The sequence below is a fragment of the Lolium perenne genome, chromosome 1 (assembly GCF_019359855.2).
Source record: "Lolium perenne isolate Kyuss_39 chromosome 1, Kyuss_2.0, whole genome shotgun sequence".
In the NCBI taxonomy this organism is placed as follows: Eukaryota; Viridiplantae; Streptophyta; class Magnoliopsida; order Poales; family Poaceae; genus Lolium; species Lolium perenne.
The window spans coordinates 142,935,122-142,961,221 of NC_067244.2; the positions used below are offsets into that span (position 1 = coordinate 142,935,122).

General features: G+C 45.2%; 1 protein-coding gene and 1 long non-coding RNA gene across 2 annotated transcripts; one reads left to right on the top strand and one right to left on the bottom strand.

The window, feature by feature from the left end:
- Positions 1–1,298: 1,298 nt before the first annotated feature.
- LOC127306469 (uncharacterized) lies at positions 1,299–11,792 on the bottom strand. Its single transcript, XR_007854684.2, has 3 exons — positions 11,522–11,792; positions 10,897–11,021; positions 1,299–1,604 (listed from the first exon to the last, which is right to left on the bottom strand). It is a non-coding gene; the product is annotated as an uncharacterized lncRNA (long non-coding RNA).
- LOC139832131 (uncharacterized) lies at positions 9,303–10,282 on the top strand. Its single transcript, XM_071821647.1, has 5 exons — positions 9,303–9,369; positions 9,449–9,559; positions 9,661–9,730; positions 9,837–9,944; positions 10,036–10,282. The coding sequence occupies exons 1-5, from the start codon at positions 9,314–9,316 to the stop codon at positions 10,195–10,197; spliced, it is 507 nt and encodes a 168-aa protein (XP_071677748.1). The 5' UTR covers positions 9,303–9,313; the 3' UTR covers positions 10,198–10,282.
- Positions 11,793–26,100: the final 14,308 nt, after the last annotated feature.

Sequence of the window (26,100 nt, forward strand, 5' to 3'; positions counted from 1 at the left end):
TTGTATTCAAACATATTCTAGAGAATGTATTATCAACGATCTTACTATTTGCCAGATGTTGGTACTGTATAGGTTTAGATACTGTAATTGATTCAGTCTATGTTTCAAATACTTGTACGACACATTATATTTCTTGATGCCGCAATGCATCGCTCCCATAAAAATACATACCACACGGCTTGATAGATGTCACATGAACTGACCATCAGTAGACAGATTTCTTATGTCAGTGTATAATATGGGTTAAGATAGTTGTAGTGATTCATCATCAAAGGTTTTTTTGAAACTGGATGCTTGGCTTCTACCTATATCTATCTTACTGGTTACAAAGGATTTTTTTTCCAAACTGGAGGTTCCTACCTATAGCTAACGTAGTGGTTACAAGGAGTACATGCGTTTATGGATATATATATACATGTTCGGTTGGTATATATGCCCTTTCATTTAAATAGTATGTCAATTTGTAAAAAATGCTGCTTGTTTTATTCACTTATTAGACGTCACATGAACAAACCATCAGCTACCCAAATTTCTTATGTTGGTGATTTATCATCAAAAGATGATTGACTATTCAAAGCACACAAACTTCATAGTTTTTTCTTATACTTAAGTTCTTGGGATCATTTAACAGCCATAACAAGTCACACTTATTATGTCTACTTTGCAAGATGTACAAATCATATCATGAATCAGTATCGTCAGATTCACATGATGTTTCACTAGCTACTTCATAATGTTTCTCCTGTTCATCTTCATCTTCTTCCTCCACATCATCTAGCAGACGGCGTCGAGATCTCATGACTCATTTGCCTTTCTCATTCCTTCCCCTTCCCCTTCCTCTGCCCCTGCCCCTTCCTCTGCCAGCGCTGGAGCCGCCGACCGCAAACGTTTGTTGTGGATGGGTGCATGAAGCCTTATTGTGACCTTCAAAAAGGCCACAATTGCCACATGCCCTTGTGCATAAATTTTCCCTACCCCCCCCCCCCCCCCCCCCCGTGCGCCGATGATTTGTTCTGCTCCAGCTTCAGTTCTAGAACCCTTTGTTTTAGACTTTGCTGGGGGCTTAAGAACGGTTCCCAAATGGCCATCTTGATCATGAGTGGCTGGCTCACCACACGCACCGGCATCTCGTCCGCAGGAATTTCTTCCAGTTGCTTCCTAAGTTCTTTGAGGACTGTCATGGATCTTTTATAGGATACAGTTGATCTCCTCCCTGCTTGAACAGTTGCAAAAGCTTCCGAGATCAAGTTGGAATTCCAACCACTCAATGAGCTGCCATCGGGTCCGGTTTATCGTTCCTGCCATAGGGCAGGTCAATATGTGCATTCCTCGAGTATCTTCTTAGCACGTACTGGCTAGGGATCTTCTAAATCTGCTCATTTATCAATAGTATGATGATGTGTGGGCATAGCAGTCCTGCACAATGACACGCATAATTAATATAAATGTAGTTCCAATCATGCTATTTTCCATGTGTAAAATTTTGGAGATCCATATTTTGCTTACCTTGCTCCCACCCTCTGCACTCACATGTGTACTTTTCTTCCTCTTCATTGCAAACTACTTTAAACTCATGCTATGACCATGAAAAGGTAGGTCCCTCTCTACCATAGTACACAAGAAAATTACATGTCACTAGTGGAGAAGAGGCCTTTGGACCCAAGCAAATGACCCACTGCTGAACCAAACCGGGTCCAATGCCCCCATTGGACCCGGTTCGTTTCTGCCCAGGACGACCCCACCCGCTGTTGCCTGTCCTGTAGCGGCCTTTGGACCCGGTTTGTATGACAAACCGGGACCAAAGGTCCACCCGCAGGGCGCGCCAGGCCGTGTCAGCCTGGGGAAGCCTTTAGTCCCGGTTTGTCATACAAACCGGGTCCAAAGGCCCCCCTCTGGCTATATAACCTTGCCCCTGCCCAAGTGTGAGCCACACTTAGCCATTTTTTCACTACCTTCACAAGAGGGTGTATTGCTCTCCTCTCTTCTTCACATGCACAAGAGGTGTTTGATGAAATGCTTAAGAGGATTTGCCACTTGAGTTTACACAAATCAAGCCACACTTAACTTGCTTTTTTCTTCTTCATCGAGGTTAACAACTTTATCCTTTCCATCTGCAATTGATAAAATGCATGTGTATATATACATCGTGATGTTCTGTAATGGTTTTGATCAGCTTAATTATATCATGCAGATGAATCGGCAATGGATGTACATTGACCGACGGTTTGACGAGTTCACTGCGGGCCTGGATAATTTTATGGCCGTGGCGGAGGCAAACAAACATGGTGGCTTCATGTATTGTCCATGTGTGGACTGCAAGAATACCGTAAATTACGCTCGCTCGAGTCTCATTCACAGCCACCTTCTGCGATCCGGTTTCATGCCCGATTACTATTGTTGGACCAAGCACGGAGAAATAGGGGTTATGATGGAAGACAATGACGAAGAGGAAGAGGATGATGACGGTTATCCCAATTTCCTGAATACGATGATATCGCAGAAGGCAATGAAGACAATGAAGTAGAAGATCAAGAGGCACCAGATGAGCCTGCTGATGATGATCTTGGCCGGGCCATTGCTGATGCAAGGAGAGAATGTGAAACTGAAAAGGAAAGGTTGGCCTTCGACAAGATGATAGAAGATCACAACAAATTGTTATACCCAACTTGCGAAGATGGCCATAAAAAGCTAGGAAGCACACTGGAATTGTTGCAATGGAAGGCAGAGAACGGTGTCACTGACTCAGGATTTGGAAAGTTGCTGACAATAATTAAGAGGAAGCTTCAAGGGGTAACGAATTGCCCGCCAAGACGTACGAAGCGAAGAAGATTGTCTGCCCTCTAGGATTAGATGTGCAAAAGATACATGCGTGGATTAATGACTGCATGCTCTACCGCTGATGAGTACGAGAATTTGGATGCATGTCCGTGTGCACCGCATTGCGGTATAAGATCAGACGAGATGACCCTGGTGATGTTGAGGGCGAGCGCCCAGAAGAGGGTTCTGCCAAGGTTATGTGGTATGCTCCTATAATACCACGGCTGAAACGCTTGTTCATAAATAAAGAGCATGCTAGGTTGTTGCGATGGCACAAAGAAGACCGTAAGAAAGACGTGATGTTGAGGCACCCTGCTGATGGCTCCCAATGGAGAAAAATCGATAGAGAGTTCCCAAACTTTGCACGGGATGCAAGGAACTTACGGTTTGGTCTCAGTACAGATGGCATGAATCCTTTTGGAGAGCAGAGCTGCAGCCATAGCACCTGGCCTGTGACTCTTTGTATATATAACCTTCCTCCTTGGTTGTGCATGAAGCGGAAGTTCATTATGATGCCAGTGCTCATACAAGGCCCGAAGCAACCCGGGAACGACATTGATGTGTACCTGAAGCCATTAGTCGAAGAACTTCTACAGCTGTGGTCCCTAGCAGGTGTACGTGTGTGGGACGAGCACAAGCAGGAGGAATTTGACCTAAGAGCGATGCTTTTCGTAACCATCAATGACTGGCCTGCTCTTGGTAACATTTCAGGACAGTCAAACAAGGGATACAATGCATGCACACACTGTTTACATGAGCTCGAAGGTGATTATTTGGAAAAAGGTCAGAAGGTCGTGTACCTGGGGCATCGTCGATTTCTTAGGCTTACCCATCCCGTAAGAAAGAAAGGCAAGCATTACAACGGTGAGGCTGATCACCGGAGGAAGCCTCCCCATCGTGATGGTGTTGATATATTTGGTATGGTCAAGGATCTAGATGTAATATTTGGAAAGGGTCCTGGCGGACGGTCTGTTCCGAATGACGATGCCGGACACGCGCCCATGTGGAAGAAGAAATCTATATTTTGGGATCTACCCTATTGGGAAGTCTTAGAGGTCCGCTCTTCAATCGATGTGATGCACGTGACGAAGAATCTTTGCGTGAACCTGCTAGGCTTTCTGGGTGTGTACGGGAAGACAAAAGATACACCAGAAGCACGGGAGGACCAGCAACGTTGGAAAGACCCCAAAAAGCTGCATGAGAGAGTTAAAGGACGTCATTTATCCAGCTACGCTCTTACAAAAGCAGAGAAGGAAATATTTTTTGAATGTCTTAGCAGTATCAAGGTCCCGTCTGGCTTCTCCTCCAATATAAAGGGAATAATAAATATGGAGAAGAAAACATTCCAGAACTTGAAGTCTCATGACTATCACGTGATAATGACACAGTTGCTTCCGATTGCATTGAGGGGGCTTCTACCGGAAAATGTTCGACTGCCCATTGTGAAGCTATGTGCATTCCTCAATGCAATTTCTCAGAAGGTAATAAATCCAGAAATTCTACCGAGGTTGCAGAATGATGTGGTCCAATGTCTCGTTAGTTTTGAGCTGGTGTTCCCACCATCCTTCTTCAATATTATGACACATCTCCTCGTTCACCTGGTCGATGAGATTTCCATTCTCGGTCTGTGTTTCTACACAATATGTTCCCCTTCGAGAGGTTCATGGGAGTCTTGAAGAAATATGTTCATAACCGTGCTAGGCCAGAAGGAAGCATCTCCAAGGGCTATGGAACAGAGGAGGTCATTGAATTCTGTGTTGACTTTATTCCTGACCTTAAGCCGATTGGTGTTCCTGAATCGTGGCATGAAGGGAGACTAAGTGGAAAAGGCACGCTAGGAAGGAAATCAATGATATGTAGGGACGGGATTTCTTTGACTCAAGCACACTACACAGTCCTACAAAGTTCCACATTGGTGGCTCCGTATATCGGTGACCACAAGAACTTTCTACGCTCCCAGAACCCGGGGCAGTCGAACGATTGGATTAGACGTGAACACATGTCGACTTTCGGCGGTTGGTTGCAAAAACATCTCCTGAATAACGAACATATTGAAGATCAGTTGTACTTGCTGGCCCAGACACAATCTTCGACTGTAGTGACTTTCCAAGGGTACGAGATAAATGGGAATACATTTTACACGATCGCCCAAGATAAAAAGAGCACCAACCAAAACAGTGGTGTCCGCTTTGATGCAATAATGAATGAAGGCCCAAATGACACATATTATGGTTACATAGAGGATATATGGGAACTTGAGTATGGACCTTCTTTTAAGGTCCCTTTGTTTAGGTGCAAATGGGTCAACAAAACAGGAGGCGGGGTTCAGGTAGACAAGTTGTATGGAATGACAACAGTGGATCTCAACAATCTTGGGTATAGAGACGAACCATTCGTCCTAGCCAAGGATGTGGCCCAGGTTTTCTATGTGAAGGATATGTCTACCAAACCAAGAAAAAGGAAACATAAGGAAACAAATACATCAAACGATGAGCCAAAGCGCCACATAGTTCTTTCTGGAAAAAGAAACATCGTGGGAGTGGAGGACAAGTCAGCCGTGTCCGAAGATTATAATCAGATTGATGAAATTCCACCCTTCAGAGTGAACATTGATCCAAGCATCAAGTTAAATGATGAAGATGCTCCATGGTTACGGCCGAAGAAGATTAATTAAATGATGAAGATGCTCCATCATCAAGTTAATTGAAGAATGTTCATGGCACAAATGAGTATGTCAACATGGCAATCAATTTCCCATTTATTTTTGTGTAATCATGTAACTGTATGCACGAGGAGGGCGGCCCGCCTCCTTCGAACTTCAACGAGGCCGGCCGTCGGCTGTGGTGGCGCGACCGAACTCTCCAGGGCGTCATGGCCCACCGTGGCCCCCGCCTGCGCTACCCTCAGTCCCAGCCCACGCGTGCTCTCCCGCCGAGGTTTGACTACCGTGACCCCGATGCCAGCGACGATGATGACGGCGACTACGACGACTACAGTGGCGAGTACTATAGGGCTAGGCACGAGTATGACTGAATGACTCGAACAGTCGAATCTGGCCATGTATCTTAATTAATTTTCAGTTGAGCTAGGCACGAGTACTATAGGGCTAGGCACGAGTACTATCTGGCCATGTATCTTAATTAATTTTCAGTTGAGTTCTGTACTTTAATTCCACATGTAATCTGGCGGGAAACTTTTCTCATCATCAGCGTCTGCCACAACGACTTTATTGAAAATACAATAAAATAGATAAACAACTAGTCTAGTCGATCTACTCGTCGTCGGAGGTTGTCTCGGTCCAAATGTCGTCCCACCGAGGGTCGTTGTCGGCGCGTCGTAAGCGCGCGCCGCCAGCTCCGGGGTGTTGTACGTGCCGAGGGTGAGCCGGAAGCCACCGGCACGCATCTCGGCGTAGAACCTACCGTTCGGCCGCGCTCGGACGCCACGGAAACCGGACGAGCGCGCAGCGGCGCGGCGGCATCCCGGCGACGAATGAACGGAGGCGACGGCGACGTGTGGTTCAGCAGCGCACGCGGCGCTTTATAGCACAGCGAAGCGGCAAGTTTGGCGACAGGTGGCGCGGGGAAGCGGCGGGGCGTGGCACGTGGAAGCGGCGGCGACAGGTGGCGCGGGGAAGCGGCGGGGCGTGGCACGTGGAAGCGGCGGCGACACGTGGCACGGGAAGCGGCGGGGCGTGGCACGTGGAAGCGGGATCTACACGTCGCACGGCGGTGGCGGCGGGGCGAGGCACGTGGAAGCGGCGGCGACACGTGGCACGGGGAAGGGACACGTGTGGCGGTGGCGGTGGTGGGCAGTACACGGCGGTGGCCCGTACATGGCGGTGACGGTGGTGGCCAGGCGGTGGCGGTGGCGGTGGTGGGCGGTACAGGGCGGTGCCGACGGTGGCCAAAGACAGGCGGTGGCGGTGGTGGGCAGGCGGTGGCGACAGTGGCCACTACACGGCGGTGACGGTGGTGGCCAGGCGGTGGCGGTGGCGGTGGTGGGCAGTACACGGCGGTGCCGACGGTGGCCAGTACACGGCGGTGGCGGTGGTGGGCAGGCGGTGGCGGTGGCGACAGTGGCCACTACACGGCGGTGACGGTGGTGGCCAGGCGGTGGCGGTGCGCTGGCTTTTTTTCATTTGAAATAAGGCGGGATTGAAATTTTTTAAAAAATTTGGCCTTTGGACCCGGTTTGTATTACAAACCGGGACTAAAACCTTTTTGCCGCGCAGCGAAAACGCAACAAAAATGGCCTTTTGTCCCGGTTTGTATTACAAACCGGGTCCAAAACGCTTTGGACCCGGTTTGTAAAACGCACCGGGTCCAAAGGGGGTATAAACCGACACTTCGTCTCGCGCGGAGATCAATCGCGCGGAGACGACGGAAACGACGCCGCCAGGCTGCCCTTCGCCGCCATGCGCCCACCGCGCCGCCGCCACCGCTCGCCGTGTCGCCCGCCGCCGTCGCGCGCCGTCCGCCGTCCGCCGTCCGCACACCGCGCCGCCGCCACCGCCACGCCCGCCGCGCGCGCCGCGGCATTTGTCCGCGCGCGTCCGCCCGCGCGCGCGCCGTCCGCCGCCGCCTCGCCGCCGCTGCCGTCGCCGTCTCGCCCGACCGCGCTGCCCGCCGCCGTCCGCCGTGCCGCCCGCCGAAGGCCTCTCCTCTCCTGTGGCGCCAAGGTGAGCCGGCCGGCCACCATTTTTTTTTTAAGTTTTAAGATTTTTAGATTTTTGTTTTTATATATGTTAGATTAATTAGTTTAGTGTTAGATAGAAAATTAGTGTTAGATTAATTAGATTTTTGTTTAGTGTTAGATTTTTAGATTTTTGTTTTTATATATGTTAGATTTTTTAGATTTTTAGTGTTTAGTGTTAGATTTTTAGATTTTTGTTTTTATATATGTTAGATTAATTAGTTTAGTGTTAGATAGAAAATTAGTGTTAGATTAATTAGATTTTTGTTTAGTGTTAGATTTTTAGATTTTTGTTTTTATATATGTTAGATTTTTAGATTTTTAGTGTTTAATTAGTGTTAGATATTTAGATTTTTGTTTTTATATATGTTAGATTAATTAGTTAGTGTTAGATAGAAAATTAGTTAGTTTGTTAGTGTTAGTGTTAGTGTTAGTTTGTTAGTGTTAGTGTTAATAGTGTTAGAAAATTAGTTAGTTTGTTAGTGTTAGTGTTAGTGAAAAAGTTAGTGTTAGTGTTAGTGAAAAAGTTAGTGTTAGAGTTAGTGTTAGTGAAAAATTAGTTATATAGTTAGTGTTAGTGTTAGTTAGTGAGTATGTAGTGCCACCGCGCCCCCGGCCCAAAATAAAGTATGTAGTGCCGGCGCCCCCCAAACGGTAGTGCCGGCGCCGACTAAGTAGTGAATTTATTTTTTAATTTATGTTAACGTTGGTACATATATATATGATTTGTTTCCGTAGCTACGATGCCGCGACAGCGACAGCCGGCGGGCCGTGGTCTGACTCTCACCGAGGAGATGGAGCAGATGGGGGAGGTCCGGGACTGGGCTCCGCCGGGGTGGCACTGGGAGGTCTTAGCTTCCGGGTCGCGGACCTTGGTGCGGAATCCGGGTCCCGTTGTCGACCCGGATATTCTTTGGTGGAGGTCTTATGGGCCACGGTCGTTTCGGAGGAGCCGGCCCCGCGGAGGAGGTAGCTCAGCGCATTGAAGCGGAGGACCAGCACGTTCGCCGTTACATGTACGCGTTAGACAACATGTATAGGACCGGATGGAGCGTTATGCGGGGATCTCATGTTAGCTATGCTCCCGTTGTTGTTCCGTGGCTTTGGGGGCACACCCAGCGCGGCTCAGGACCCGGTCGGCGCCCTCTAGGACCCGGTCTGCGCGGTTGAGTGGTTGTAGTAGTGATTGATATGTATTAGGGTTAAATAAACATGAACCCGATCTATGTATGCATGTAACTGCAGTATCTGCTTTCAGCACTATATTATCGATCCTTAGTTAAGAACTACACATATGTAACTCCATTTTCAGTTTTCTGCATTATCCTTAATTTGATCATATGATGGTTCCTATGTATAGCTTGCAGGTCGTTGTAGAAAGCATGGAGAGAGATGAAATTCAAGAAAATTTCATGGAGGAACTCATAGCAAACGGTACTCTGGATGATCGCGACGACGACGTTATTCCAGATGATGGCGGTGACGATGTCACCGCAACTTATTTGAATGCCTCCGGTGAGGGAGCGGAGGATATTGAGGAAGAAGATCCTAGTGGCGCCGGTGAGGAACAAGATCATCATAATGGCTCCCGAACTGTAGTTATCACCGAGGTATATAAATTAATTAAGCCGCTGTTGATCGACTAGATGCATTAACTAATGAAATTGTACTGACTATGAACTATTTCTTTTTTAGCCCTCCGGATCGAGCACTTCTTCTGTAAAGTCGAGGAAGCGAGGCCCGGCCAAAAAGTTGGATGACGGTGTTAGGCACGACATCACCCACAGAGGACAACATCGTAATGTTTTTAGAGAAGCAAGCAGACAAAGAGGATATATTCTTTCCCTACAACTTTAAGTGAGTGTTATATATAACATACATTATGCTTGTGCACCTTCCACTTTATTCTCGTAATCATTAAGCTATGCTTGTGCAGTTTCCACTTTATTCTCCTAATCATTGATCTTCACCTTGGAGTCGTAAACGTTATGGACTCGAAACGTAAAGAATATGCGGAATGGGCGGACATGGCTGCCATCCTCCAGAGGTAGTTTCAATCAATTTCGTATTGGCATCTTCATCTGCTCTAATTCGAAGATATCATCAACTAATCAATTACTCATTTACTCATTATTTTTTATCGGGCAGGGCTTGGAAACGGTTCATCAATACTGTTCCGGGTGAATGGAAACCGGAGCTTACATTTAGAGATTACCCTGTAAGTAGTACTATATATATAGCTATGTCCGTGAAACTTTATATATGATATTTACTTTCAATACGATGCTTGATTATTAGTTTGATCGAACTATTTTTTCGTAAAGTGTATGAGGCAGGAAAAAGGGAATAACTTATGTGGATACTACGTCTGCACCTTCATGCGTGACATGTCCTGTCCCAAGGGTGGGGATGCCCAAATACACCACACTCGTGTACGATAACAAATTTTCACAATTAATCTTAATTAGTACCATCTATTGTATTGAGTTCCATTCATATATTGATCTCCTTTTTTAAATATAGATGACACGCCTGCGGGACACTCTCATAACAGCGGATCAAATAAAAGCAATTCAAGAGGAAATCGCGGGATTCTTTATTACCGAGGTCCTTACCCCAGGTGGAGAGCACTATCGGAAGATCGTGACGTCGGACGATATTCGTTCAGGAAAAGTTGTATTGTAAATATGCATGCATTACGTGTACTGTGTTGACTATGTCGTGTACTGTTGACGATGTCTATATATATTCATGACGATTTTTTGTGGTTTCTTGAATGATATATATATGCATTGCTGAAACTCTGCCGCGGCAAGGGAAACAGACTGTTTCTCTGCCGCGGCAGAGAAACGCTGGTACAGCAAATCTGTGCCGCGAGAGAAATAGCAATTCTCTGCGCGGCAGAAACATAGGCCCGGTTCGTACCACGAACCGGGACCAAAGCCCTTCCACCGCGAGCTCCCTGGCCGCACCACGTGTCGAGGCCTTTAGGCCCGGTTTATGTTTGAACCGGGACTAAAGGGTACCCCCTTTAGTCCCGCCTTGTTGGTCCCGGTTCGGGAACCGGGTCTAAAGGCCCAAATGGACCGGGCCTATTGCCCCGTTTTCCACTAGTGTGTGTCAACCTTTTTTGTACGGAAATACTCCCTCCGTCCCAAAATGTAAGGCGTCTAAGGACTGGTCAAAAGTTAAACTTTACTAACTTTGACCAAATATTTAGAAAAATATATTTACATCCACAATATCGAATGGACATATTAAGAAATATATTTTATAGTGAATCTATTCATGTTGATTCAGTAATGTAAATGTTTATATTTTGTGTATAAACTTGGTCAAACTTAAAAAAAACGTTAACTTTTAACTAATCCTTAGACGCCTTACATTTTGGGACGGAGGGAGTATGTTGCAGCAAAATAGGTGTCTTGGTATTTTCTGAATACTGCACGGGTATAGATTCTGCCTAGTAGATGTTCTAGAGGGTAGTTTGTTTTTGTATCAGGAGGGTCCTACAACCAAAAAGATGGCTGAATTAGTGAGATGCTATTGTGGTTCATTTAATAGGATGCCAACAATATTTGAAAATTACCAAGCTTAATGATGGGAAGAATTAACATACTTGCAAAAGTAGAGCAGAGTTATAGATATGAAGATCAAAGCCTTATCACATATCCTTACTGCCTCATTTACCATTGATGTACCTTTGAAGAAGAAAAGGATCCAGATTTGTTCGCCACAAGAATATGCTATAGAGTGCAAACAACCGACTATCACAAATTATAAATAATTATTTTCGCTAGGTTATTTAGAAGGTTAAACTAGACATTTTACGTAGCTTTGTACAGGGCATGTACTTTCATTCAATGAATGCTACAAGATAAACTTATATTCTTCTAAACTTACCATTGTTTTGCTACGTGATATTACAACGATAAACAATACAATAAATTGTTGATCTGTTTACATAACCACACCATGAAAGAAGTTGTTGTCATACAAGATCTCATACCTGCGAATAAACTATTTCTAGGCCTTCATCATATTTTCTCCTTTGCAACATTTGGTACATTCTTCTGGCAAACATATGCAGAGGTGTTGACTTATCGACGTGATATCTTTTCACCATTCTGTTGGTGCTCTCACAACGTTGAGTCGATGTCATTGTCCCGCAGAAAATGCCTTTGAAGTATGCAACAATCCAACTTGAACGGTGCTCATACAGACCATGCAATGTGGATCATTCTGGAGTCCATGCTCACTCACCATCTCCTGCCATGCATTCTCAACGCCAGAGGGGTCAGTGGGTGATTCACCGCTATGAGTATCTTTTCTTCCAATCCTTTATGCAAGTAATAAAGTTTATTTAACTATGCTGTGTGCTTGTTCAACATATGCCATCTGCAAAGCCTATGAATCGTTTCTAGAAACACACGTCCAATAGCATTTGCCAGAGCTTGGTCTTGATCTACAAAGTATTTGTCAGCAAACAGATTCGCACCAAACTGATTGGTTGAGAATGTGTGTTGGCACAAAAAGGGCAAGTATACCGGTAAGTATGCAAATAGAATCTTTGCCTTCCATGCATCTTTGGAAAGTCCGGAAAACCCATTCAAAAGTTTCCTCTGTCTTCTCACCGACGAGGGCAAACCCAAAAATGGCGTTCTGTAGATGGTGGCTGCTTCCGACAAACATCCCCAACGGCATGTGGTAAAAATTGCTCCTGTATGTGGTGTCAAACGTGACCACATCTTTAAACTCAGCATAGTTGGCTTGGCAGCTAGCACGACTCCAGAAAATATTCTTCACTACACCCTTCGAGTCATAATCAATATCAGAATAAAATTTTGGGTTCTATGCTCTACATTCATTGAAGAAGGTCACGAGCTTTTTTACATCATCGACTTGCTCCTTTTGTAAATTAGCCGCTCTTCTGCATTTCATAGATCAGTTTATGTTATTGCAGAGTGATGAAGTTTCAGATACAACACCCAACAGGGGAAAAGAATGGAGTCACAGGTGAGTCGGACTTTACCTGTTTTCAGGTCACGTGCATTCATTAGCATGTGCTCATAGTCTCCATGCAATTTAGTCAACACATTCACGGTTGCGTTGGGGGTGACTCCACGATCATCAACATAATCCATCATAACAGCCAACATGGTGCTTGTTCTTGTGCGAACGCATGTGATTCACCTCACATGGATCAGGGTTAAGAGTATGGTTGTGCTCCAACTCTACTCTCTCATAGAACCATTCTTTTCATCTCGGCTTGAGCTTGACCGATGCCATGCAGCCAGTCCTCTTTGACATCTTTGCTCATTTGCGCTTCTCGCCTTCCTTGTAAAATTCAGAAGAACCTTGCCTAGAGCACGCATACACGTGTGACATCGCCTTGTTCTTGTGTTTCTTACTTCGAAACAATGATGCACTTGCATATTGCATATAAAATGCGTAGCCTTCCTATTCTATACCAAAAACCATATTTTCCTTTGGGATATAATCCTAATGAACTTGATCACCCTGGACATCGATTATAAACATAAACAAGTGAAAAATACTGCCATAATATTTATGTTTTCCACAATAACTAGAGAGGTAGCCTACATGTATATATCTTGCGTTGGGATCTGGTGTCATCATTTCGTGTGGTTCAACCGGCTGCGGCGGCGTTATTGTGGACAAATGCATTGCTGGATGAAGCGTTGTTGGGTTCTCACCGGCCATCGATCTAGTTGAGCAGCTGGCGCTTGAAGTTCCGGTGCCATGGCTTGGAGTGCGGAAGGATATATGTGGAAGTGCATGGTCAGGCACAACCATGTTCTCCGGAGAATCTTATGTGTCATGAGGTGCTCGCCGGTGGAAGCTTGGAGAGGAGTCCATGATAGTATACTGCAATTCATTTTCGATTAAAACATAAGATTGCTGGCCACAAAGATTAATCTACACTGTCTCATAAGAATTGAAACATGGTTACTTTCTCTTTTATATAGTTTCTATCATGGAGAAACCATCTCAGCATGTTGTTGATGTTCGTAATTAAACATTTACTATTTTGGACACCTCATTTACGAGCCTATGATGTCCAATCATATTCCACATGCCAAATTAAACATAGACGAAGAAACAAACTAGGACATATATTAATTGGAAGTGATTAGTATTTTTACGATATAGTTTCATTTCGAAAAAAGCAACAGTGCTTAGTGAGTAGCAAGACTTGCCAAATCTCTCTACCTGATCGGCAGGTATGCTTAGTCCTCATATTTAAACCTCATAGACTAGTTCCCCTACCTGTATTTTTTACCTGAATGTTGTCTGTGCACAAACCGACACACTCGGCTGTTGTAGTTATATATTACAGTAGAGAACCAAATCACTTGCATCAATCATCAGAATATGAAAATCAATCAGAAGGCACTGTTTCACATAGTCACTTTATTAGACAATAGGTAGTTCAAGATTCTTGGAGAATTCAATTGCCACCGCATGTCCAATTTGTATATCAGAGAAACGCATATAGTTGCAGAGTATTAATATGAGATGCAAATATGATTAGTGCAAACTTTACCTCCGTTTGGAGATATTGCCGGAATTTGGTTTCAGCTGATCGCTGCGGCGCGCGGTGTGTCCGGTACCTGTGTCATCGGCAAATATTATGCGCTCGGAGATGTACCGCTGGCGTCTCTGCGTTTGAAGCTGTTCCGATCGCCGGTGTCGAGAGATGTGACTTAAGGTGAGAGGGGAATATAGGGGACGTGAGGGCTCGTAATTCTTTTCGCCGGCATCCGTGATATCCACCACAAGCCCCACGATCCATTGTTGCCACGCATGGAACCGACCGGCAGTTGTGATGGTCGTGGAAGGCAAGACGGAGGGATCGCGGGAGGTGGCCCCCGGGGGATTGGGAAGGTGACAGTGCAGGGAAGGGCCGGGGTGTCGTGGTGGGGGTGAGGGATGCGACGCGGGGGTCGACAGGTGGTGGCGCACCGGTGCTGCGGCAACTGCGGTGGCAATGCTCCATGGAGGTAACTAGATGCAGTTTTCAGGTTGCTGCTGTAAGGATATGGTGTTCTTTTACCTCCTGTGCAAGCCTATGGTGACACGCTGCTTGAATAACACAGGGACCCATGACTAGCAAGCTTAGAATTATTTCAGCCAGTCTGCTAAATTCATGACCATATTCTCTCTCGATGTAACTATTTGATCATGTAGAATACCGTTTATCATTAGTTCCTTTAACCAGTGTAATAAAATTACAGTCAGAATTTTTAATTCCACATATTTTGAAGCAGTATTTGATCACGGCATTTCTATCGCAAATTATTTTGTAACTTAATTAGTTCCATGCTCCACGCTATAGAAAAGTTGAACCATAAATTGTACATTTTTTCTTTTGATCCGATGTGTTCTTTTATTCTCAATTATTGGGGAATAGACATATTGAGAGGTAACAACATACAATAATTCTAACTAGCTTTCCAGATCGTCCTCTACTGAGTGTCGACTGAGGATGCACATTAGTCCATCTCGCGCAGCTGTTGTTCCGCCTCATATTCTGCTGAAGAAAAAAAATCAAGATTGTATTATTTTAACTAAAATCATAAGTACGAAGACAAAAAATATTAGATATTTTTAATTAAAATGAGAACAAAACTGACCTATTGTGCATCTAGGAAGTGTGATACCGGCTGACCCGGATAGCCGTCGTATTTTTCCAACAGTCAGGTGCTCATGGATAAATGTGGCAATGACAAAACGCAGCTCGTCACCTTTCTTAATGTTGTAAATGCTAATGAACATCTCCAATTCACCTTCAACATAGTATTTTCCACCCTCCTTCCGGATATCAAATTCATACCACTCGCGTGTTGGCTGCACCTCCAATTTCCATTCGTTTATGAAACAGCGAATGAAGGGCTTCCCAACCATGCAAGGTAAAACCTACAAACATTTGTGGACAATAAATGTTACGGCTTACCATGCGAGTCTTGAAAACTCTCCTAATATTAGGAGTTCATTGATGTAGTCAGTGAAAAGTCCTCAGCACATACACCATTTAGATAGTTACAAACAGTGCATCTTGAATCAGGATTGTTGCTTGCCATTATGAATGATATGAATAAGCATGTCTCAAACTTCTATTTATATCAATATGTTTGAAATCCTTTGCATTTCTAACCACGTAAATCCTACGTATGATCCGTGTTTTCTGATTCACTATGACAGAAAACTCATGCTGACGCGTTCTAAACCACTCGTAAAGATGATTTGGTCTTATACACGATAAAGGTAGTCTCTCTATAATTAGATTTCATGATTCTGACCATTCATAAATGATATCCTAAAAATGGATTTTCTTTTGTGTTGACTCAACTTTTTTACACATTCGTTGTCAATTAAAAAATAGCTAAAAAATTGTTCCTACTATAATTACCCCGATTGATTCTGAAGAATAAGTTTTCTTATAGTTCTCTTCCCTAGGTTTATTTTTTTTTACATCACATGCACATTAATTTCAACGTGTGGATGCAATTTGACTGCAATTTTTTTAAGTTTACTGGTACATGGACATAACTTTGTTACATGCATGCTTCGTTGGTTGACTGACCAAACATTGGGAAAAGTTACGGTGCCCATAACTTAATTACGTCGGGGTTATATTCGGTCATTCCTTGGACGTCCGTGCGCGTGGCGTGGACAAGAGTTTGTTACGTCGCAACATCAGTTTCTTACTCGCGCGCGCGGGACTGAGTGCAAGCGGGTTTGCCGCCTCAGACGGGCGGGGTGCAGAATAATATTCTGCCCCCGGGAGCCAAATAGCGCATCTCTGACCCAATATAACCGCGACGTAATTAAGTTATGGGTGACGTAACTTTTCTCAAATTAAGTTATGTCCATATACTAGTGGATTTAAATTTTTTTGCAATCAAATTGCATCCACAGGTTGAAATTAATGTGCATGTGATGCAAAAACAAAAATTAAACCTACGCAAAAGAACTATAAGAAAACTTATTTTTCATACTCAATCGGTGTAATTATAGTAGGAACAAATATTTAGCTATATTTTAATTGGCAACGAATGTGTAAAAAAGTTGAGTCGGCACAAAAGAAAATCTATTTTTAGGATATCATTTATGAATGGCCAAAATTATGTGAGCTAATTATAGAGAGACTATCCTTATCGTGTACAAGACCAAATCATCTTTACGTGTGGTTTCGAACGCGCCGATATGAGTTTTTCGGTCATGGTGAATCAGAAAGCATGGATCATACTTAGGATTTACGTGGTTAGAAATGAAAAGGATTTCAAACATATTGATATAAATAGAAGTTTGACACAGGCTTGTTCATATCATTCATAATGGCAGGCAACAAATCATGATTCAAGATGCAATGTTTGTAACTATCCAAATGGTGTATGTGCTGAGCACTTTTCACTGGACTACATCAATGAACTCCCAATATTATGAGAGCTTAAGACTCCCATGGTAAGCCGTAATATTTATTGTCCACAAATATTTTTATCAGATATCAATTATAAATGTGTAGGTGTTACCTTGCATGCTAGGGGAGCACTTCATTGGCCGTTTCAGAAGCGAATGGAAATTGGAGGTGGAGCCAACACCCGAGTGGTATGAATTTGATATCCGGAAGTAGGGTGTAAAATACTATGTCGAAGGTGAATGGGAGATGTTCATTAGCATTTATAACATTAAGCAAGGTGACGAACTGCGTTTTGTCATTGGCACATTTATCCATGAGCACCTAACTGTTGGTCAAATACGACGGCTGTCCGGGTTAGGCGGTATCGGACCGCCTAGATGCACAATAGGTCAGTTTTGTTCCCATTTTAATTAAAAAAAGATCTAATCTTTTTTGTCTTCGTACTTATGATTTTAGTTAAGATAAATGCAATCTCAGTTTTTTTCCAGCAGAATAAGAGGCGGAACAACAGTTGCGCGAGATGGAGAGATGTGCATCCCTCGGTCGACACTCAGTAGAGGACGATCTGGAAAGCTAGTTAGAATTATTGTATGTTGTTACCTCTCAATATGTGTATTCCCCAATAATTGTGGCTTCAATTACGCCTGTGTGGTATTTCTATAGTACAAACTGGTTTAGTGTACACGAAATGTGATTGAGAATAAAAGAACGCATCGGATCAAAAGAAAAAGTGAACAATCTATGGTTCAGGTTTTTCTATAGCGTGGAGCAATGGAACTAATTAAGTTACAAAATAATTTGCGATAAGAAATGTCGTGATCAAATACTTTTTCAAAATATGTGGAATTAAAAATTCTAACTGTAATTTTATTACTCCGTACACTGGTTAAAAGAACTAATGATAAACGGTATTCTACAAGATCAAATAGTTACACCAAGAGAGAATAATATGGTTATGAATTTAACAGACTAGCTAGCTGAAATACCTAAGCTTGCTATTTCGTGGGTCTCTATATTATTTAGGCAGCGTGTCACCATAGGCTTGCACGCGAGGTAGAAGAACACCATATTCTTACGTCAGCAGCCTGAAAACTCCATCTAGTTACCTCCATGGATCATCGCCACCGTAGCTGCCGCAGCACCGACACGCCACCACCCATCGACCCGCGCCACATCCCTCATCCCCCGCCAAGACACCACGGCCCTTCCTTGCACCGTCACCTTCCCAATCCCCTGGGGGCACCTCCCCCGATCCCTCCGTCCCGCCTTCCACGACCATGGCAACTGTCGGTCAGTTCCATGCGCGGCAACAGCGGATCGTGGGGCTCGTGGTGGTTATCACGGAGGCCACCGAAAAGAAGCATGAGCCCTCATGTTCCCCATATTTCCCTCTCACCTTAAGTCACATCTCTCGACACCGGCGACCGGAACAACTTCGAACACAGAGACGCCGGTGATACATCTCCGAGCACATAATAGTTGCCGACGATGCAAGTACTGGACACGCCGCGCCACGACGATCATGTGAAACCAAATTCTGGCAATATCTCCAAATGGAGGTAAAGTTTGCAGTAATCATATTTGCATCTCATATTAATACTCTGCAACTATATGCGTTCCTTTGATATACAAATTGGACATGCGGTGCCAATTGAATTTTTCAACAATCTTGAACTACATATTGTCTAATAAAGTGACTATGTGAAATTGTGCCTTCTGATGATTGATTTTCATATTCCGATGATTGATGCAAACGATTTGGTTCTCTATTGTAATATGTAACTACAATAGACGAGTGTGTCGGTTTGTGCACAGACAACATTGAGGTAAAGAAAAATACAGGTAGGGGAACTAATCTATGAGGATCAAATACAAGGACTAAGCATACCCGCCGATCCTCGCTACAACAAAGGGGGCGACCTATCTAGTCATGCTGGAGGTGCACATGGTCACAACTGTGGTTGCCGCCACACCTCCCTGTGGGCTGTTGTCACCTGCCAGATATGAAAGAAGACCACGTTGCAAATGATTATTGGTGGTGTTCGAGGATGATGATGATTCCTATAGGGACAAAGAGGGCAATCTTCTTTCCTATGGTGTCGATACCAATATTTTTGAACGATTACACTATGTCGGAAATTCATTTCGGCTCCTGAGAGCATATGCTCCCTCCACCCAAAAAACATATTTCTAATTGTCAAAAAAAATTAGCATGTACATCTCGACAATCTATGTTCGTTTGTGCATTTTGGTGAAAAACCGATATTTTTTGTGGTCGATGTAAAAAAGACAAAATAAGGCTCACAAAAAGCCTTATTTTTAACACAAAATTTTGTCTTTTTACACAGCTCAAACTATAAGTTGATTTTTCATGGAAAGACTTTGTGCATACTTAGTATGTCAAGATGTACATGTGAATTTTTCGTTTGAAATTTTTTAACATTTTAAAATGTATCAAAGTTGCAGTTCAAACTAAAGGGAGCATATGCACCCAGGAGCCAAAACACCACTCCCTACACTATGTGGACATTTTAACCGCACAACTATATGGACTTTTTATGTTGTCAATTTGTCATGTTGTGTTCTGCTATCACCATTGATGGTAGTTTCCACCAAGGATTTGTCTAACGAGCTCTTCTGTTTACCCTAGGGAATGTTTTAAATAATAAAATAGAAAGAAGTCTATATAACCCCCACAAGTTTCATGAAGCGGACCCAGCACCCCCTCAAGTTTATAAAACCGGGCAAAACACCCCTTTGTCCAAATCTAAGTGATTTCTGAATGGTATTGTCTACGTGGCAGCGGAATAGTCAGTGAAAACCGCGCAACGATCACAATAGAAGAGAAATAGCTCCACCTCATCGCCACCTTAAACGACTGCTCGGAATCACCGCCCCAATGCTACCCCCGACATGGCCCGCTCCATAGCCTTTGCCGCCGCGGGAGGAACACGTACACACCATGGTCGTCGTCTTCCTGAGCGTGGCCCCTTCGCCAAGATCGACCTCGTCCAGCGCCGCCGCCTCCCTCCTGTAGCGGCGCGTTGCCGCTATTGCAGGCCATCCGCCACGGCGCCACCACCAAAGGGTCCCCCGAGCCGCCGGATGTCAAGGCCGAACATGCCCGCGTGTCCCCTACGTCGGCCTTCGAGGGGTTGGAGCCTAGAGCACTCACACTGACAACCATGTGAGCCGCCGCCGTTCTGATTTGCTCCCGGGCAACAATTCCGCGTCCCCAATATCTCCCACCCCACATTCTTCTCCGGCTCCACTGCAGTTCATGGTCTTTAGGCAATCAAAGGGAATCAGAATGTTAGGGCGGACATGTCTGTTTGCATCAACAGCTACAGATGTTCTCCAAGCAGGATGAGTCCGGGGCAGGGCGCACGACATCGCGCAGAGCCGAGCAAGGAACTAAGTTCTTCCCGTAGCCTCGTATCTCAGCTTCTACATGTCCATGAGGTTGCCCAAGATGTCACCGCCAACCACTGATGGGCCCTCTATTTCTCTAGGGAAGTTGTCGCCGTATTTCGCACCCACGACGTCCTCACAGCCGAGCTTCCCATCGCCCGTATTTCGCACCCAAGGCGTCCTCGTGGCTCCGCCCTCGCTCGCCTTCACGCCTGGTGGTGGACGGCCTGCTGAATGCAGAAGCGGCAACACCGGGAGAGTGGCTAGTGCGGCACCAGGCGGCACTAGACCAGGCAAAGGATGAAGAAATTTAGTCTTTTACTCTTTCCTAGTATGACGTGGCAATTTCCTAGTATTTCTTTGAGTACAACACAGCCACGTCCGCAATACTAGACGAAGATACCGCTTAAAACTGTATGAGGGGGTATTTTGCCTGATTTTCCAAACTTGAGGGGGTTAAGTATCCGGTTTTAAACTTGAGGGGGTTAAGTATCCGGTTTTAAACTTGAGGGGGTGTTGTGTCTGTTTCATGAAACTTGTGGGGGTTATGTGGACTTCTTTCTAATAATAAAATAGATAGAAACGGAACCTATACACTAACACACCGACTGCAGTAGCGTGATGGTAGGCGCACTTTACAACAGTGCATGTGGTTCGTGGGTAAGGTGTCAAGTAGGACGCCATCCAAATCTCACTTATAGTTCATTCAAAGATTTTTAGTTCAAGTTTTGAGACCATATTTTTGAACTGAAAAGCTCCAAGTCAGCTAGAAGTGGGAAGGATCGCACTTCCATCGCTGCTTCTCTAGTAGCATGTTCGATCCCCAACTTCATCATTTTACATGAACTGGAGAAATTTAAGAAAACACTGAAAGTGACGCTTCTAGGAGTCAAAACCGCAATCTGAAGGCAAACTCAAGCCTCCCGAAATAATGCATAAGAGCCAACTGAGTGATATATACTAAACATAGTAGTTAATTATATACTCCCTCCGTTCCATAGTTCTTGTCGTGATTTTAGTTTAAATTTAAATTTGAAACAACAACAAAAATTGTGAAACAGAGAGAGTAGTTAATACATCTGATTTAAATTAAATCATGGAATTTTCAGACAAGAGGCTTACCAGAGCCCGGAGGAGACAGTAAAACACGGTTAAAATCAGTAAAACACGGTGGTAAATCGGTCGGTAACCAAATCCTTGGTTGCCACGGCCTGAGTGCACGCAATAGGAATATGAGTTACCGGCAGGGTGTTGTTGTGAATTCCCTTGGTGTGTGGTTCCCAATCAGTTGTTGAAGTATGGATGGGGTGCCTGCAATAGCAACTTCTAATTAATTTAACTCTAGGTAACAACACAAAAGCGGTACAGCATAACAGACATAAATAATTCCATCTTTGTAACCTTTTATATGACAATGAATTAAATGAAAACTTATTTGAATATTTTAGTTTCTTCTGGAATTCTTAGCATATTGAAAAAACATGGTGTCCATGATTTCATGAACCTTGTAATCACACAAACGCATGGGGATTGCCTTTTCTACAGCTGCAGGTCAGATGAGGACATGAGATCGTATCATAAGCTTCAAACAAATTACCACATGAGGTCCAAATGTCCTGCTAGATGTCGTCTGCTGCGCTCGAGGTAGTGGCTGCTGGCACAGTGATTGATAATTGTTGTAGCTACGTATGTTGGGGGCAGAGGCCGACGGTTCATACACAGGATTGCAGGGTCCAGCAACTTGTTGAAACATTGTGGTTGTGGCTGCAGTGGCATACGCTAATTAATGTTGTTGTATGGTGACTAAAAATGACATGTTCGTAAGCTTCAAAAAAAAATACCACATGAATTCCATATTTCCATATGCCCTGCTAGGTGCCGTCTGCTGCTCCGGCAGTAGTGGCTGCTGCCACAACGATTGAAAGTTGTTGTAGCTACGTAAGGCTGGTGCCAATGCATCACCCCACTCTCACCCGCCACGTCAGCTTTTACCTTCACTCTCACCCCAATCTCACCCCACGGTGCCAGTGCACGGGCTATAGTGCCAGCTCTCACTATCGCCTCCCTCTCGCCCTGCTCCCTACCGCCTCCCTACCGCCCCCACTAGCACCGCTATCGCCTCCCTCTCGCCCCGCTCTCGCCTCCAACGCGGGCTATAGGCGGGCGGTACCGCCCCCTACAGCCGGGCGGTGGAACCACCGCCCGCCGCTACCGTCTCGCCCGCCTACCGCCCCGCTACCGCCTTGCTGCGGGCGGTATCGCCCGCGCTATAGCCTGCGTTGGCACCAGCCTAAGTCAGGGGCAGGGGCCAGCGGTGCATACACATGGTTGGAGGGTCCAGTCGATTTCTTGAAACATTGTGGCAGCGACTGCAGTGTGGCATAGTCTAATTAATTTTGCTGTATGATGATTAAAAAAAGACACATGGAACAGGGCATATGAAATACAGCATACCGAATTGTTTTGAGGGGACATGATAAGTGCCCAACGTAGCCGGGGTCCTCCCACCTATTGAAGCATAGTTGTGGAGGCTGAAAATGATGCATCAAAATTAATCTTGGTCTATGACATATATGAAACAAGACATACTGGATTCAACATACCATATTGTTTTGATCAGGATGGGCATGTGAGCTAAGAGCATTCTGTACGGTACTCTGAGCTCCATCTTGCTTCAATAGCCTGAGGAACAGCAAAACCAAGGAAGAGCTCCAATATGAGCAAAAAATAATTAGCGACAGCTTTCAGAATATTCAATGGTTTGCCCTTCAAAACAACATAATTTCACAGATTTTCAAAGAACAGAGTTCTCGTAACAGAGTAAGAAACATGCCTTGGACGTTTGTTCTCAGATTTGTAAGAATCAGGCTCACTGACACAGATCTATGGACACAAGGAATGAAACTTTGGCCGGTAGAATTCTTCGAAATATGAAAAGCAGCACAAGATTGAAAATACTTACAGCTGTATTATTTGGCTCATTTGAATTGCTGAGACTTTAATGCCTACAAAGACAGATAAACAGGGATTCAGTACTGCTCAAGCTATTTTATTTTTGAGGGCTCAGATGATTGCAAAATAGCACACAGCTTGTAAATATCTGCACGCCCATGCACAGAAGTACAGAACCATTTGAACTGTTTGATAAGCATAAGTGCAGCATTAATTTTTATCTGAATTAAGTTCACAAAAATCTAGCTGCCCAGCAAAATTAGGATTGGATTCTACGGTGGAAGTATGAACCAGCATAGGGTAGACCCTTACGCGTCTTGTATGTATTGCAAAATAAACAATTTATACAAGATTAAGATATAGCCATAAAGACAAGGTAAGAAAAAAACAGATATCCCTATTTCTCACAGCAGAAACCACAAAGTGTCATATGTAGCTTTAAACACCCTAACAAAGATGTGCGCGGCGTGGAGGGTACAAGGGTCTAAGCAGCAACAAGATAACTTGCCAGCCGCATTGCACATAGCCACTGAAAGGGACAAAAGCATGTTGATAACAAGAAAAGGTGAGCCACAGTTACCTGGAGTTTTTTTCAGGGTTCACCAATTCACAGGGAAGGAATCGTTGACGCGAAGGATAATATCTTCCAAAAGGGAGAGCCTCAGGTGCTTCCACTTTCAGTGTCTTCTCCGCAAGGTGAACAGCAACTGCACATCCATACGGATCAACCAGTTTCCTGCATGACTTGAGGTAAAGGACGCCATTGCCATCTGTGTTTAGGATGGGGCAAGCCAAGTACATGTTTCTCAATGTCAATTTCCCAGCTGCGGATTCGTTCGTTTGTAACGCTGATAGCGCCGAGTCATCGACCAAGATGTCATCAGCATCAACAATGCTTCCCTTTGAGCCAACGGTCGGACCCAAGCTCCCTGGTCCATGTCATGGCACTCCAACCGTTCGGCAAGCGCAGCGTCTTGGGCTTGCGGTCCACGTGTTTGCGGCTGTACATCTTGATCATGTCAGAGTCGTAGAGCACATCCTTGTTCATGGAGTCGGACGGCTTTTCAGACAGAACATCTACAATCTCTGCTACAGTCACACGGCGTTCCACCTCAACAAACTTGATCAGACCATTGATGCAGGCGACATCCCGATAACCCATGACGCTCCTTCCCGGGAAGGACTGCTTCAGAACTTCTTCCCTGTTTCCAGGCAGTGATGTGAAGCCGGTAATCCTTCGAGGTCACCGCGTAACAAGCGCAACGAGGAGATATTGTTCCCCGTTGTCGCCGCCGCGGGGCACGATTCCGAAGGCGCTGACTCCACGCAGCAGCCTGGCATAAAGCGAGACGCTTTCGAGAGGCGGGGACTTGGGGTCGCCCTTGTAGATGAAGTACTCGTACTCGTAGTCGCCGGGAGCAAACATGGTGCGGACAAGAACGAATCGGCCCTCCGCGCCGACCACGTCCACGTGTGGCTGAGCTTTAGAGTCCTCGGCGTCCTCGGAGTCGGAGTCGGAGTTGGAGATGGGTGGGGGCTTGAAGTAGTGGAACGTGAAGAAGGACACCGCCGGTGGGTCGGTGATCCAGAAGGTGACCTCCACGGTATGGTTGGCGCTCGATTTGGCTGTGGCCGTGGTGTCGTTCCTGCTGCTGGCGCCGACGTGCGCCTCCTGGGCAAGGAGAATGGACGCCGGCAAGGGGAAGGCGCCGCCGGTGAAATTGGCCGCCGAGGCCGTCGATCCGGACGCCATCCGAGTTTTGGATTTCGGCAGTGTGTTGGGGATTGATGAAGGCGGTCGAGGATACTAGGGTTTACCTTTCAGCTCCTCTTTCTTTTTCCGCGAGCAGTTTGTACCGAAACGAACGAAACCAACCGACGCGACCGAATCAAACCACGCAACCATACCTAGCCAACGGGCTGTACTTTTAATGGGTCGGCCTGTAATACGCGATTACAGACCGGCCCATGACATGTCGGGCCTGTGCCTGGGCCACGACATTGAGCACGCTTTCGCAGACCGGGGAGAACGGTCCTCGCGCCTCCGGCATACAAACCGTCCACACATGAACATCTTCTCTAGGAGGTCCCTTACACTCCTAGCCTCCCGAGCGACAACTCGAAATCGACAAATAATTTTAAGAAGACGGTTAATCTCCATAGAAGTCAGACGAGAGCGCAGCAGCTTAGGGTCATTCCAATGAAAGATGAATGGAGTGCTTAGTTCTGTTTTAGTCGGGGCATTCTAGGATCTTTTTCAAATGGGCTTTCGTCGCTTCTTCATTCTTTCCTTCTAAAGAGTAAGGAGTTTTTGGTGATGATAACCGGACCGCAAATATATAAAGGAGTCAACCTTGCTCCCTTGAATCTAATCAAAACCAGATGGCCGCGGCGAGGGAATCTGGGATGCGTGCCAACCCAGTACGGCCCGTTAGGTGGAAGCTTGCAAGGGCACCCGGTAAGCCCATGAAGCACGCCAGCAAATTGAATAATATTCAGACTAGCAAATTCTTAGTCATGTATTAAGATCTCGGTCTGCTAAAAATGTATTAAGATCTCGGATCTGGTTAAAGCTTTTTTTATAAGCCTTGTTAAAGATTTTTGGGCCCCTCGTGCCTAACGGGCTGACCCAACTATCTTCCATGCAGTGCTTAGGCCCGATAGCGAGGCACGTGGGCAGCCATGGCACGACCTGTCAGTTAACGAGCATTTTTATGTCGAGTCGTGCCAGTCACGGGAAGCACTGTGTTGGGCTTGTGCCATATCGACTCGTTCGCCAG